The following is a 14,412-nucleotide window of genomic DNA, read 5'->3' as shown; positions in this document are numbered from 1 at the left end:
ATCAGTCTGGTGAACCTCCAGCGCAGTCCAACTATGGCAAGTATATCCCTTCCTTTGGCCATGGGACCAGACTGCACACAAGACTCTGGGTGTGGTCTCATCAGTGCTCCCCACTGATCATAGCCTTCCAACCTAAGACAGATCCATTTTAAACATCGTCGACTACAACTCAGTGCATTGTCGTACACTGAAGTGATTTAATTTATTTTATAACACAATGTCCCAGATTTTGTCAGTGCATTTCACATTTATATGCATACAGCTGCGCACAGGTTTTTGAGAGTCTTTGCACAGCAATACATATTCATCAGGAGACAAGATAGGATGTCTTCTCTGCACGGAATCAGAAATTTATGTAAACAGGGAAACCAATAGATTGCATCTTCAACTAATCAGCAATTCTTGCTGAGACAAACAGGGACCACAGACTACATGTACATGGTAATCCAGGTAACCCCCAGAGCAACCAACACTTATTGTCAACCGTAGGGACTTCTACTCAATCAATGCATTGTTGACATGCAACCACAAAAAGAATTTCATGCAGGTGTGCACAAGGTTCCCACGCAACTGCTATTATGCTCTCATCCAGCTGCAGTTCAAGACCCCAATCTTTTTGCACCTGGAAGCAAGCTCAAGGGATGGCTGCCTCGAGTCTACTAGGCAACAAAGATACTCATTGCAAACTTCGTTCATGCCACCTAACAGAAAGTTGTTTAATGAAGCCCAACAATCTAGCAATGAACTTCATAGATATACCAGATGAGTGTTGGAACAGGCCAGCAGTGTACTGAAAGGCACTTTTGGTCAGAAATGCTTATGGGAAAAACTAAAAAGGACAAAATTAATTGTCACATGCGTACATGAAGATTAATTAAGGGAAGGTAGTACAGAGAGAAAATAATGTTTAACTAATGTGCTGGAGTTTTTGGGTGAAACAAGAGAGGGGGTTGTCAAGGGCAATGCTATTGACATGGTATACAAGGACTTTCAAAAGGCATTTGATAAAGTTTGCACAACAGACTTAGGAACAAAGCGTTATAATCCCACTTAATGTTGCAGCATGGACAAGTAAGAACTCAGTAAAATCTAGCGTGATAGATTTTCTTTTGTTTTATTTAACGCGGCGGTCTTTCACTGAAACATTAGCACACTAGGCTGTAGATATTATTTTTAAACAATAAAACAGAAGATTTATGCAAAAGAAAGAAAAATAAAACAAACCAAGCATTCCACATAAAACCGTTTGAAATGTTTCAAAACAAATGGCAAAACAAAATCCTATCTATTCCCTGACACTATTGCCATACTATTACTCCAAAACTCCAGAGAAATTTATTCCCTACCAAATCAGTAGATTTGACTTAGTTTGTTATCAATTCCAGTCCTATGAGCTGTGAAGTCTTCTTTCTTGATTCCTCACACAACCGAGACTCTCGGCTTTAAATAACCAATGCAGATTTTTGTAACCATCACTAGTCTGGAAGTTTCACAAAGTAAACTCTTCTATTGAAGTAACTTATTTCCTTAGTTGCTCTGAACAACTTCCTAGTTTTCCAGGAGAAAACTATCCCGGCATCTAATTCAGGTCTCCTTGAACTGCCTAAAGGCTTTCCAATTCCTGGATTTTTCTAAGCTAAGGTCAAGCCTTGTTTATTCAAAACTGCAAAGCAAGCAAAGTCTTTTAACGTTTCCGCTTTACTGCTGTAAACCTCCATAATATTAAAAAAACCTTCCATTAACACTCCAGGAGACCTTAAAGATCTGTACTTGCAGACACATACTGGTTTACAATTATGGTTCTGACCAAGTTAATTTTAAATTGCTTCACACCTATGTGCTCCCAGATTAAAATCCAATGTCTAAAAATGATGTTGAATATAATTCACACTCCTCTTAGCACAAAGTTTAACTCATGAATTGAAAAGGAACATTGACATTATGGATACAAAACTAACTGGATGACAGGAAACAGAACACCATCATTTATGGATGTTTATCGGACTGAAGGAAGATTTATTGTTGAATTTCCTGAAGGTTAGTGTCAGGACCCTTGCTCTTGCTGATAGATATTAATAACTTAAACCTTAGTATACAGAACACAATTTCAAAATGTACAGGTAACATGAAAACCGGAAGCATTCGGAACTATAAGATGGACGGTGTAGAACTTCAGGAGGATATAGGCAAGTTGGTGAAATGGTCAGGTAAGTGGAATATGAAGACAAATGCAAGAACAATACAAAATAAAGGAGCAGGTTAAGAGATACAGCATCTTAGATTTAGTACGGGTACAGAATACAAAAGCAAGGTGGTTATGTAAAATTTGTATAAAATATCGGTTCAGCCTCAACTCGAGTACTGCCTCTAGTTTTTAGGAAAGATATGAAGTCATTACAGCGAGTGTAGTAAAGATTGAGGAGAACACTTCCAGGGATGAGAAGCTTCAGTTATGTAAATGGATTGGAGAAGTTGGGGCTGTTTTCCTTAGAGAATAGACGGTTAGGGGAAATTTGACAGAAGTATATGTATCATGAGGAATCTGCATAGGGTAGATAGGGAGAAACTGTTCTTGTTGGGGAAATCATCAAGACCAAGAGGACAGAGACTTAAAATAATTGGCCAAAAGAAACAATGGAGACATAAGGAAAAATATTTGCATGTAGCATGTGGTTGTGTTTTGGAACGCATTGCCTGAGAGTGATGTGCAGGTAAGACATCGGAGTGATTTAGGAGGGAATTAGATTATCTGAAAAGGAAGGTGTGGGGCTATAGAGGTAAGGTTGGGAAGTGGCACTAGGTAAATAGCTTCATCAGACAGCAAGCGCAGATAGAACGGGCTGAATGACCTCTTTTTGTGCTGTAGCCTTTTTGTGATTCTGCAATGCCTGGACAGAGCCATGAAACACTTTTTGATACATGTCACTTAGGTTCTCCAGAATAATTGTGGTTTGCTGTACTTTGCATATTTGGCAACATCTAGCAGGTGAAGAAAGTGGATGACAGGAATATTTGCATTCAATTGTTCACCATGTTGCCAAGGAAGCCTTATTAATATAAGGTTTGCTTAAGTTGTACCACTGCATCCCATGCCACCAATAAATACCACGTCCACTCTTCGCCCTTCTTCATATAACCCAAATACCATCCAATGGCATTGGCAAACATCTGCCAACCAGCCATCTTCCCCTCCATCAATTGAAATGCTCCAATTCATCAGTAAAAAACATAGAAGACCATTGTCCATCATGAGCCAAGAATTTGCCAGATGGGAGAATGGCAAAAAATAACATTTGAGATCTGAGTAAACAATAAACACTTAACACAAAATGTTTTCAGATGCCATCTAATATTTTTAATGAGGTAACAAGAATATTTGATGAGGATAAGGTGGTTGATGTGTTATAGAGGGACTTACAAAAGGCATTTGCTAAAGTACGAGAATTACCAGCAAAGTTGAAAGCTGTGGAATGAAAATGGCAGCATGGATAGGAAGTTGACTGAATGACAGGAAACACAGGAATGGTGTTGGACAGTTGTCTATTTTTGGATTGTAAGAAATATACTTTGGGTTCCCCAGGTGTTGACAATAGGGACACTGCTTTTCTTGATATATACTAATGATGGGTTTCCTCCGGGTGCTCTGGTTTCGTCCCACAGTCCAAAGATGTGCAGGTTAGGTGGATTGGCTATGCTACATTGCCCATAGTACTCACGGATGTTTAGGTTAGGTGGGTTAGACGTGGGGAAATACAGGGGTAGGGGAATGGTTCTGGGTGGGATGCTCTTCAGAGGGGTGATGTGGACTTGTTGGGCCGAATGGCCTGACCCCATACTGTAGGGATTCTATGATTCTATGATTTGGAGTTCGGTACTCAGGGCAAACTTTTAAAATTCACAGATAACATACAACCTGAAAGTATTGCAAAATGGGTGGAAGATTATGATAGATTTTCAATAGGACACTGTTGGGAAAATCTAATTCATATTTAAGAATATAACTTTTAGTTTAAGGAGTAAAGTTTTCCAAATTAGATAAACCAGGTTAGGAAATTGATAGACATTTAAAAGCACATCAAACAAGCTTAGGCTTAATTAATCTGTGTTTATCTTACAAAAACAAAACTCCGCTAGCAACATAAACTATTCATATGAATCACAGAATTATGGAGTAACACTGAAGATAAAATAATTTGTTTAGAATCCCAAAGTGTTGTTGCCATAGAGATAGTGACTCAAGGTGGAGTCTTGGTTAGAAGGATACTTTGCCTAATTTACCCATTGGCATTTGCTGCCTGAAATAATCCATTCAATTCGGGAACCAAGAGAAGCAGTTACAGCTTTATTTTGGTGTAGACTGAATCTCAGCAAACTGAGGGAGCCAACAGGGGACAATAGATGGGCCTAAAATGCAAGTAGAAAACAAAAATAACTTCATCATTCAGTCTGTGGAATATTGAGTGGGATTCTCAGTTTGGATTTGTAAGGGAAAAGCAGCTGGAAGATGCGTTCTAGCTTGCAGCTAGGGAAACAAATTTATAATGGTCCTCATAGATGCCTGTAGCAGAAAGCAGTCAGAGTCAGCTTAGATGCCACTCTTCCAAAAGCCGATTTTTGAGTGCCAGAGAGATTAGTAGGCAGTATTTATGGTTAATCATATTATTACAAACTAACTTGAATGAGCTATACGTAACCTTTCCTGGCTTTAGTGGGTATCAGAGAATCCCTACAGTTTGGAAGCAGGCCATTCAGCCTATCAAGTCCATCCCGACACTCTAAAGAGCATCCCACGCAGACCCAATCCTTACCCTCTAACCCTGCATTTCCCATTGCCAATCCACCTAACCTACACATCCCTGGACACTATGGGCAATTTAGCACAGTCAATCTGCCTAACCTGCACATCTTTGGACTGTGGGAGGAAACCAGAGTACCCGGAGGAAACCCATGCAGACATGGGGAGAATGTGAAAACTTCACACAGACAGAAGCCCAAGGGTGGAATTGAACCCGGATTCCTGGTGCTGTGAAGCAGCAGTGTTAACCACTGAGCCACTGTGCTGCCCTATTTAGTAAGTACCACAATTTAACACCTATCATGTCCAGAGATGTGTAGGTTAGATGGATTGCCCGTGCTAAATTGCAGTGCCCAGAGTTGTGCAAGCTAGTTGGGTTATCCATGGTAATTGCAGGGCCACAGGGATAGGGTGGGGGCGATGGGTCTGGGAGGGATGTTCTTCGAAGTGTTGGTGCGGGGTCAATGGGCTGAGTGGCCTGCTTCCACACTGTAGGGATTCTATGATTCTATATGTGGAGTGCTCAATCTTGAGGGGTACTGGCACAGCAAAACTTTCCAATTCCTTTGTTGAACTGCGTATGACTGGACACTGGATATGTGCGTCAGATTCACTTCTTAATTATGGCGAGCGATGCCCGTTTCACCATTTTTCCCTAAGATCCGATCTATACGTAGGAACAGTGCTTCACAACCTTTAAATCTGGAATCCAAAGTTTATAAATTGTGGTTTTGTGAAATACTATTAATTAATGTTTGTTTTGTCTAATATTTACAAATCTTCATTTTCTTGTTGAACATCAACAGATTCAACATGTGACACTTGTAAATGTTTGGGTCTGAAACTTACCTGAATTTACGAACAAATCAGAAATTCCCAACTGAATATGACTTTCTGATTTATAGGAAAGAAACAGCTTAGTTCTTTACTTGACCTTTAACTGACCAACTGATCTGGTTTCTATAAAAAACTAACTCTGATGATAAATACAGCAATACAATTTTCCAATCTTGTTTAGTTATATACTTAAAGAATGTTCATTATAATGATATTCAAGTGGCATATCACGGAAGTACCACATAATTGGGTTGTTCGTAAAATTGAATCCTATGGGATGAAAGGGATAGAGGCGGCAAGATTACAAAATTAGCTAAAGGACAGAAACAGAGAAACAGCAGTAAGCCTTGTAATGTCGGCTCCATTCAAAAATCAGAGGTGGATTATGATGACCACAGCCATTTCTAATATGTGCTAATCACCAGAATATTGGTAAATTTAGCAGAATTCTGAACTTTGCTAATGATAAAATATGCAAATTAGGTAAGCAATGAGAAGGATCATGAGGGGCATGAATAAGATAAATAGTCAAGGTCTTTTTCCCAGAATAGGGCATAGGTTTAAGGTGAGAGGGGAAAGTTTCAAAAGGGACCTAAGGTGCAACTTTTTCACACAGAGAGTGGTATGTGTATGGAATGAACTGCCAGAGGAAGTGGTGGAGGCTGGTACAATTACAACATTTAAAAGGATGGGTATATGAATAGCAAGGATTTAGAGGGATATGGGCCAAATATTGGCAAATGGGGCTAGATTAATTTAGGATATGTGGTCAGCGTGGATGAGTTGGATCAAAGGGTCTCTTTCTATGCTGTACATCTCTATGACACTCAAAAACTTTAAAATAAATTAGGAGGATATAGACTGACCAGTAAAATGGGCAGACACATGGTGGTTGAACTTTAATTCAGAAGTATGATGTGACATATTCCAATAGGAAGAATTAAGTGAGACAGCATGAATCAAATGGCTCAATTTTAAGAGGGCTCAGGAATAAGTTGAGAAGGCTGTTAAAAGGTAAATATGATCCTTGGTTTTATTAACAAAGGAACAGAGTGCAAATGTATAATGATCTTTATAAAATCTTTATAAAACACTGGTTAGGCTTCAGGGGGACTACTGTTCAACTCTCACCACCACACTTTAGGATAAGTTGCTGGAGATGGCCAAGAGAGATTTACCTGAATGGTAACAGTGACAAGGGCATCATTTATGTGGTGCTAGTAGAAAAGTTGGGAATGGTCCCCCTCCACCAGTGAAGATTAAGAGATTTTATAGAGGTGTTCAAAATCATGAAGTTCTTTGAAAAAAAGATACCTCCAGTGGTAGAAGCGCTAATGACTACAGGATACAGATTTATGTTATTGTGAAAAGAAACAAATACAACATGCAGAAGAAAACAATTTACCTATGCTTTGTTGGCGTGTGAAATACTAACTGCATGAGTGTTGGAAGCAGATTCACTAATACCTTCAAAAGGGAGTTGAATCAACAACTATTGCAGGGAAATAGGGAAGGACCAGGAAGAGAGTTTTTTAAAAAATATTTGTTCATGGGACGTGGGCATCACTGTCTAGGCAAGCTTTCACTGCAGAAGGTAGTGAGGAGCTGCCTTTTTAAACCATGGCAGTCCTTGAGGTAAGCACACTGATAATTCTATTAGGTAAAGAGTTCCAGGATATGGACCCAGTAACAGAGAAGGACATGCTACAGTTCCAAATCAGGATGTTGTGCAAAGAAACTTGCAGGTCCCGGTGCTTCGATGTATCAGCTGCCCTTGTCCTTCTAGGTGGTAGAGTTGATGCATTTGGAATGTGCTGTCAGATGAGCCTTGGTGAGTTACTGCAGTATGTCATGTAGGTGCTACACACTGCTCTCACCATGCAGTGCTGGCGAAGGGAATGGATGTTCAAGAGGCATCCAACTGGCCAGCCTTAAACTGTCAATGAATCTGTTTCAAAAATTATTAATTTCATCACACTGAAAGACAATATTTGTGTTCAGTCACCTATGTAATTGGAAAGATTATAAACGGAATGGGTGTTGGCTATTTGCAGATTTTGTTTTACATTTGACACTCTCAAATATGATCACGTGATTACTGTAACCATTGACTATATATACTAATTTAAGAAAAAAATTGTGTGAATTTATATGGGCATCTTAATCACATTCTTAGAATACCATATGGGATTTTAAATTCATGGAAATAAATTTGAAGTGTAGCCACTGTTGTTATGCAGTCAAGCATAAAAAGGCAAGGTAACAAAGTCCAAAATCCTACCACAGCATTGATAATGATCAGTTATTCTGTTTTATGTAAAGTTGCGTGAAAGGGGAATACAAACAATGACATCAAAAGACATACCTGGTCCCCTCTCTTTGGGACCATACATCTACCTAAGTAAGTGCACGTGGCCTCTGTTTAATGTCTCCTCTAAAAGGCCATTTATTGAAAAATATAGCTCTCCTCCATTACAGAGTGAGTCTAGATTATTTGCTTAAATTCAGGGTAGGTTCACCTAGTCAGTGAACTTTTCCAGTACCACATTTTTCAGCCAGTAACACAAATCAGAGATGTTAATCAATATAAAAATCATAGACAAAATATGGTGCTTGGGACAATAAAAAAATCCCGGCATCCATTAAAACAACAAAAATTCACATTTCTCTATTTAAAGTTAATAATTTTATTGCAACTTAGTGAAAATGATTTGATTTAGTAAATTACATACTGTATTCTTAGTTCATTCACAAAGGTTTGAACCCAGTGAAAAGAACAAGACTAAGTAAATTCTCAGAGTTACCACAAATATCCATCATAAGCAAAATGCGACAGGTAAAAAATGTGCCAGATTTGTGACACATTTGTAATTTCATTCCTAACAAGTTTAGATTTTCAAAATGCTCAACATTTAGATTTTTAAACTTTAGCCAGTCAAATCTTAATTATCAACAAATACAAAGTGTGATAGGCCTTATTTTATTTCCTCTAGAAAACATTAATGACACAGCTGGCTATATGTGCACCAGGTGGCGTAAATCGCAAGTCTGACATTACTGTGATTCACAGCCTTTGTTTTGTTTGAATATTGATTGGTTTTGCAAAAGTAAATTAAATGATAAGTACAGATGAGTAGCAAATAGTACAGATATTTCTAAATGCGTGAACTGTTTGTAGATCGGTTTCATAGATGAAAGGCCTAGTGGCTAACAGCTCAGCTGTTCTGAAGGGAATCATGATAGAATTCTTTCCAACCGTGCAACAAACTAGGTTAAGTGTCAGTTATTAGTGAAGACCAATTAGGTTGGACTTCCAAACATTTGTAGATAATAATTCATCAAAATATATTATAAACAGCTTGCTGTTAAAGCCAGTCATACTTTGATTCAATCTCAATTCGATATTGAAAATACCTTTGGAAAGATAAAGTTCAATATTTTGGCACTGAGAGCAGGATTTTGCTTCTGGCTTAGAGTCTCAAGAAGTGGCAGTACACATCATGGATACATTACAGGGTCAATTCTATAACCAATTGTTATTGATCAGTTAGACTTTGTGCTAGGATCAGTGCTTCGCAAAATTTAAATATCTGGTGTCAGCATCAGTTGCAAAACAAAGGTATCTTCAGATAATCACAGAGTGCAACATCAGAAGATTAGCATCATTATCACCCTTGAGTTTCCTAAATTAAAATTTTGCTGTGGGATATTTTGTGCTTTGCATCCATATCCATTGGAAACAAATTGCTAAACTTATTTGGCAAAACAAATCAAGCAGCAGACAACAAAAACTGTAACTAAGAAGGATACGCTTATGCCATCTGTAACTTGCAAGTCAAGAGAGATTGGGTGATGGAGGTAGCACTGGAATGTTAGAAGGAGAAATAATCCAAGAAATTCATCTTGAACAATTTCTGCCTTGTGGCTGACTACAGCCTGAGCAATGGATGTTCCAATTGGCCGTCAACACGTCCTCCATCAGAGTTGGAGCTTGGAGGTGTGCATCCACCCTCCATTAGTTCCTGCTGCTCTCAGTTGTGTACCACCCTGTCTTGCATAAGCTGGACTTACGCAAGATTCTCATGATAAAAAGGATGGCATTGCTTACACCCATGCGGCGTTGGGGGGCAGGGGGGAGGTGGTGTGGTGGTGGTGGTGGTCGGGGAATGGATGAATTTCATGAAGCTTGCAAGTGGTTTGGTGATAGCACAAGCAACTAATTTATCTTCAATTTACCAGCTGGATCACTAGCTTTCGCTCAATCACGACATCTCCTCTTGAGCCTAACGGAAACTGCTATCAATCAGGACATATACCTAAACATGCATATATTTAATTCCATAACACTTTTGTGAGACTCATACCCATATCTCACAACACACTGTCAGCCTCTCAACTATGACACTATCACCACTCAAACATATCATCCATCGCTGATACATACTATTTTTTTCAGGATAAGTGTACACAACTGAAGGCAAAAGGAACTAACTGGAAAAGAGATGCACACCTCAACATTCGAACTTTGATGGAAGAGAAGGTGACGGCCACTACTGGTACAGCCATTGCTAAGCTACAGCCAGCCACAGGGCACATCATTCTAGATGGATTCCTTGGACTTATTCCTTTTTCTCACATCCAAGTTCCTCCTCATTCCCCAATCTCTTTTGACTTGCAAGCTGCTGATGGCATAAGCATATACTTCTTAGCTTCTTTCACTTAACCTTTTTCGCACAAGTATGTTGTTAGGCCAAGTTCCTTTCAGATACGCAAGAAGTATAACCTGGCCAGGTAGTGGAAGAACAGCAGGAAGAGAGGATGATAAAACAGACAATGGCACTGTGCTTATCTTAGAGGACTGAAGGTGGCTGCATCTGCATGTAGAGAAATACTACAACTGTGGCAATGGCAGCACAGCCATTTGCTTACCAGATGGTGAGGTCACGTGCACGTTCTGGTGAAGAGTAGGAGGACTTCAGCAGCCAAGCTGCAGCAGATTGGATTAATGGACATACACAACAAAATGCATGATGCATTAGGAAGCCTGCCAGAATGTCCAGCAGAAAGTGGGCACGGTTCTTTCAACAAAACCTGGAGCCCTTTTTCAAACATAGAACTGGTGATCAAAACAATTAACGTACTTTTGGAATCAATCATTGATTGTCTGATGGTCCATGTCTTCATTTCTGTTGCAAAGCCCAAATCTTAGTCTGAGCTTGAATGGCAGCCTATCATGCATGGTCAGCTTGCTGGCATCACAACCAGTGTTCAAAGGGGCTTTGAAGAATTCATAGCAGTCCTGGAATCAGTTACTTAATGAATTGTTAGGAAAACTGAAAGTGGATACATGGAGATATAACCTGCTTCTTTCTCTGAGGAAGACAAGATTTACATGTCATCACTGCCACTCTGACAATGCTGTTGCCTGTCAGCCAACTTAGACAGTCCAAACTCCCCACCCACGCAGACATGGTGCAAACTGAAGTTGTATCTTCTAGGCTTGGAGCTGCTGTTTGGAGTCTTCCAAACTGAAACTGAACAACCTGCCACCAGGCATGCTGCAGCCAATGGAGCTGTACAGCTTAGAACAATTAGGACTGACAATGAAACACGGAAGACGGATAATAAGGGTATGCACATGGGTCATTAGTTTACATGTGAATGCAATATGCATTATTTCATTTATAAATTTGGTAAAGAATGTTTGTTTCTTATGGCTTTTTTTTAAACATTCTGGTTAAGAGGAAAGTATGGTGATCATTGACAGAGAGAAGTAACTGCAACTGAATAGGAATAGTGGGTCTCCGATGACTGCTTTTGCATTTGAATGAGGACTCACACCAGAACAGTAGAAAGGGATTGTCGAGACAGTCTTATTTTCACTTGCTCCTGCTCATGCTGTGGCTCTTCAGTTTCTCACTGACAGCTGAGGGCAAAGATTGCACCCTGCTCTCCCACTCCGTGACAACATGCAGAATACTAGAGAGCAAGGGCTACAGAAACACGGAAATACCACTGCCTACACATTCCAGTACAAGTCATATACAATCTTGATTTGAGTTATATCACTGTTCCTTCATTATCTTTGGTTCAAAATCCTGAAACTCCCTGTTGAATAGCACTGTGGATGCAGCTTCACCACCAAGACTTCAGGTCTTAAGAGTTGTACAGCACTACCATCTTCTGATGGGCAGTTAGAAAGCAGCACCACATCCAATGAACATTCTTTAAAAAAACAACATAAAACTTGAAATACAGTCAATCAAGTATTACAGGATTCCCCCAGACTGGTTCAGGCAGCTGAATCACTGTCTCAACATGCTGACAGACTGCTCCATCACATAACCAGCTACAGCATGGCCCTCAATGCATATCTGTTCATGCATGTAAGGTTTGTGAACTTGAATCATATTGCACATAATCAGCAGATAGCTCTTGTTGCCTAGTAACGATCCTTTGATTTGCAGTCATGGCTGAAATATAGCAGGTTTAACATACTGCGACAGGATAAAGGCATTACGATTGCTGCCAGGATACTGGGCACTGACCTGTGTGATGCGCAATCACCACACATCACCTCAAGGAACAAGATCTCATTCAGGTCTATTACATGGCACAGTTGGCATACAACACCTGCAAAGTAATGTGCCTGCAGGGGAGGTGGTGGTGTAATGATAATGTCACTAGACTAGCAATCCAGAACTTCAAGCCAATGTTCTGGGGTCACAGATTTGAATCCTACCATGATATAATTTGAATTCAATTTCAAAATATTTGGATTTAAAGGCTGACCTAACAGTGGCCATGTAACCCATGTTAATTATTGTAAAAACGCACCTGGTTCACTAATGCCCTTTAGGGAAGGAAATCTGTTGTCCTTACCTGCTCTTGGCTATCTGTGACTCTGGACCCACAGTAAAGTGGTTGACTCTCAAATGCCCCCTGAGCAATAAATGCTGGCCTAGCATTTCCAATGAACAATTTTTTGAAAATGGCATCAGCCACTGCAGGGAAACCTGCAACACGAGCGATCCCTTCTGTGAACCCTGTCAGCTTGTCTCTTGTAATAGAGAATAAAGTTAGATCTCTTTCAACTGAGCACCATCAACTTAATGTTTAAGTCAACCCCAAAACACAAGATTCCTCTGATTGCAGTTTGAAAGGAAATAAGCACATAGAAATATCAACAGCTTCATTATCTGAACAGCTGCAAATGAACACTAATCGAGAGCAAACATTTCGATTTTCAACATTGTGATGGAGGTAAAGTCATTGATGAAGCAGCCGAAAACGTTTGGATCAAGGACAAATCCCTGAAGAACTCCTGTAGAGATATCCTGGGACTGAGATGATTGGCTTCTAACAACCAAGGCCATATTTTTACGTATAACTCCAAACATCGAAGAGTTTTTTTTTCTGATTTCCTGTGTTTCTGAACTGATGTTTTAATTTAATTTTATACTATTACAATATCTATTTAATATAAAGGTTCATTGTTACCACTTTCTTGTTTTACTTTGTAAACTGCAGTCTAGTAATGAACAAATATGAATGCATCCAAAAGTGTACATCAATGCTCATATACGTTCAAGAGTAAACTACTGCTATTTCCCATCAGTAACTTAAGAGTTTAATGTTTTCAAATCAGTGATTAACAGTGTCCTTAATCCAAGAACATAAGCTTACCTTGTTAAGAATATAAATGACATCACCACGTTTAAAAGACAGTTCATCGGACTGATCTCCTGAGCAATCCCACAATCCTTGGTAGTAATTGGCGTAGTCAGTGGCTTTGTCTTTTTCTTTAATAGCTAAGCAAAATGTCATTATTATAAAATTAATTAAAACATCCAGTAACAAAGGAATAGAAGTATAGACACTTTTACATTTGACCAAGACGTGCTTTGGAATACAAATCCACAGAGTTAATAGTTGGAAACAAATGCATAAATGCATTAGAGACAGTCAATCTCCCATCAAAAAGTTTCTGTTGTAGAGAAAACCTTGACTTTATTTTAAATAGGCAGGTGGTCATATTGTCTAGATGACGGTTGCTACAGTTTTTATGTATTATGATCTGTTTCATTTACATGAATATATCATTGGCCCAGAGTTCAGTGCAATGGAAAACTGGCAGTGATTGCCATAAATTGGACCATTGTATTATACTTACCTTTTGTTGTCATCCCTAACTTGAATATTCCCAAGCACACCTAGCTGGTCTCACACATTCCATCCTTGACAATCTTAAGGTCATCCAAAATTCTGCTGTGTTCTAACCCAAAAGAAATTCCATTCACCCTTCATCCGTGCACTTGTGTACTCATTAACCTACGCCAACTCCGGGTGAAGCAACATCTCAATTTTAAAATCCCTCAGTGTCGTCACCCCTTCCTTTCTGTTATCTCCATTAGTCCCATAAGCCTTTGAGATACACTGTTGAACAACCCCAATTTTAATCACTCAAAGGGTAAACCTTTAGCTGTCTAGGCTCTAGACTCTAGGATTCTCTCCGTGAACAACCTTGCCTCTTAAACTAAACTTTTGGTCATTTCTCCTCATAGCTCCTAATGTGTCTTGGTTCCTACTTTAATAAGGACCTGAGAAATTCATCAGAGATAGTAAGAACTGCTGATGCTGGAGTCAGAGATAACACAGCCTGGAGCTGGAGGAACACAGCAGGCCAGGCAGCATCAGAGGAGCAGGAAAGCTGACATTTCAGGTTGGGACCTTCTTCAGAAAGAAGGTCCAACCTGAAACGTCAGCTTTCCTGCTCCTCT

The 14,412-nt window shown here is 39.5% G+C and overlaps 1 protein-coding gene across 3 annotated transcripts in view; it reads right to left on the bottom strand.

The window, feature by feature from the left end:
- The window catches only part of skap2 (src kinase associated phosphoprotein 2), a 259,416-nt gene that overhangs the window by 29,667 nt on the left and 215,337 nt on the right, over window positions 1-14,412 (bottom strand). For all 3 annotated transcript variants that reach the window (XM_048613889.1, XM_048613882.1, XM_048613874.1), the window contains exon 11: window positions 13,319-13,443. In XM_048613889.1, coding sequence (XP_048469846.1) covers window positions 13,319-13,443 — 125 coding nt within the window. The remainder of the gene's footprint in view (window positions 1-13,318; window positions 13,444-14,412) is intronic.

The sequence above is a fragment of the Rhincodon typus genome, chromosome 2 (assembly GCF_021869965.1).
Source record: "Rhincodon typus isolate 14 chromosome 2, sRhiTyp1.1, whole genome shotgun sequence".
NCBI lineage: Eukaryota > Metazoa > Chordata > Chondrichthyes > Orectolobiformes > Rhincodontidae > Rhincodon > Rhincodon typus.
The sequence above is the reverse complement of the archived record's forward strand: the minus strand, read 5'-3'. Positions and strand labels throughout refer to the sequence as shown.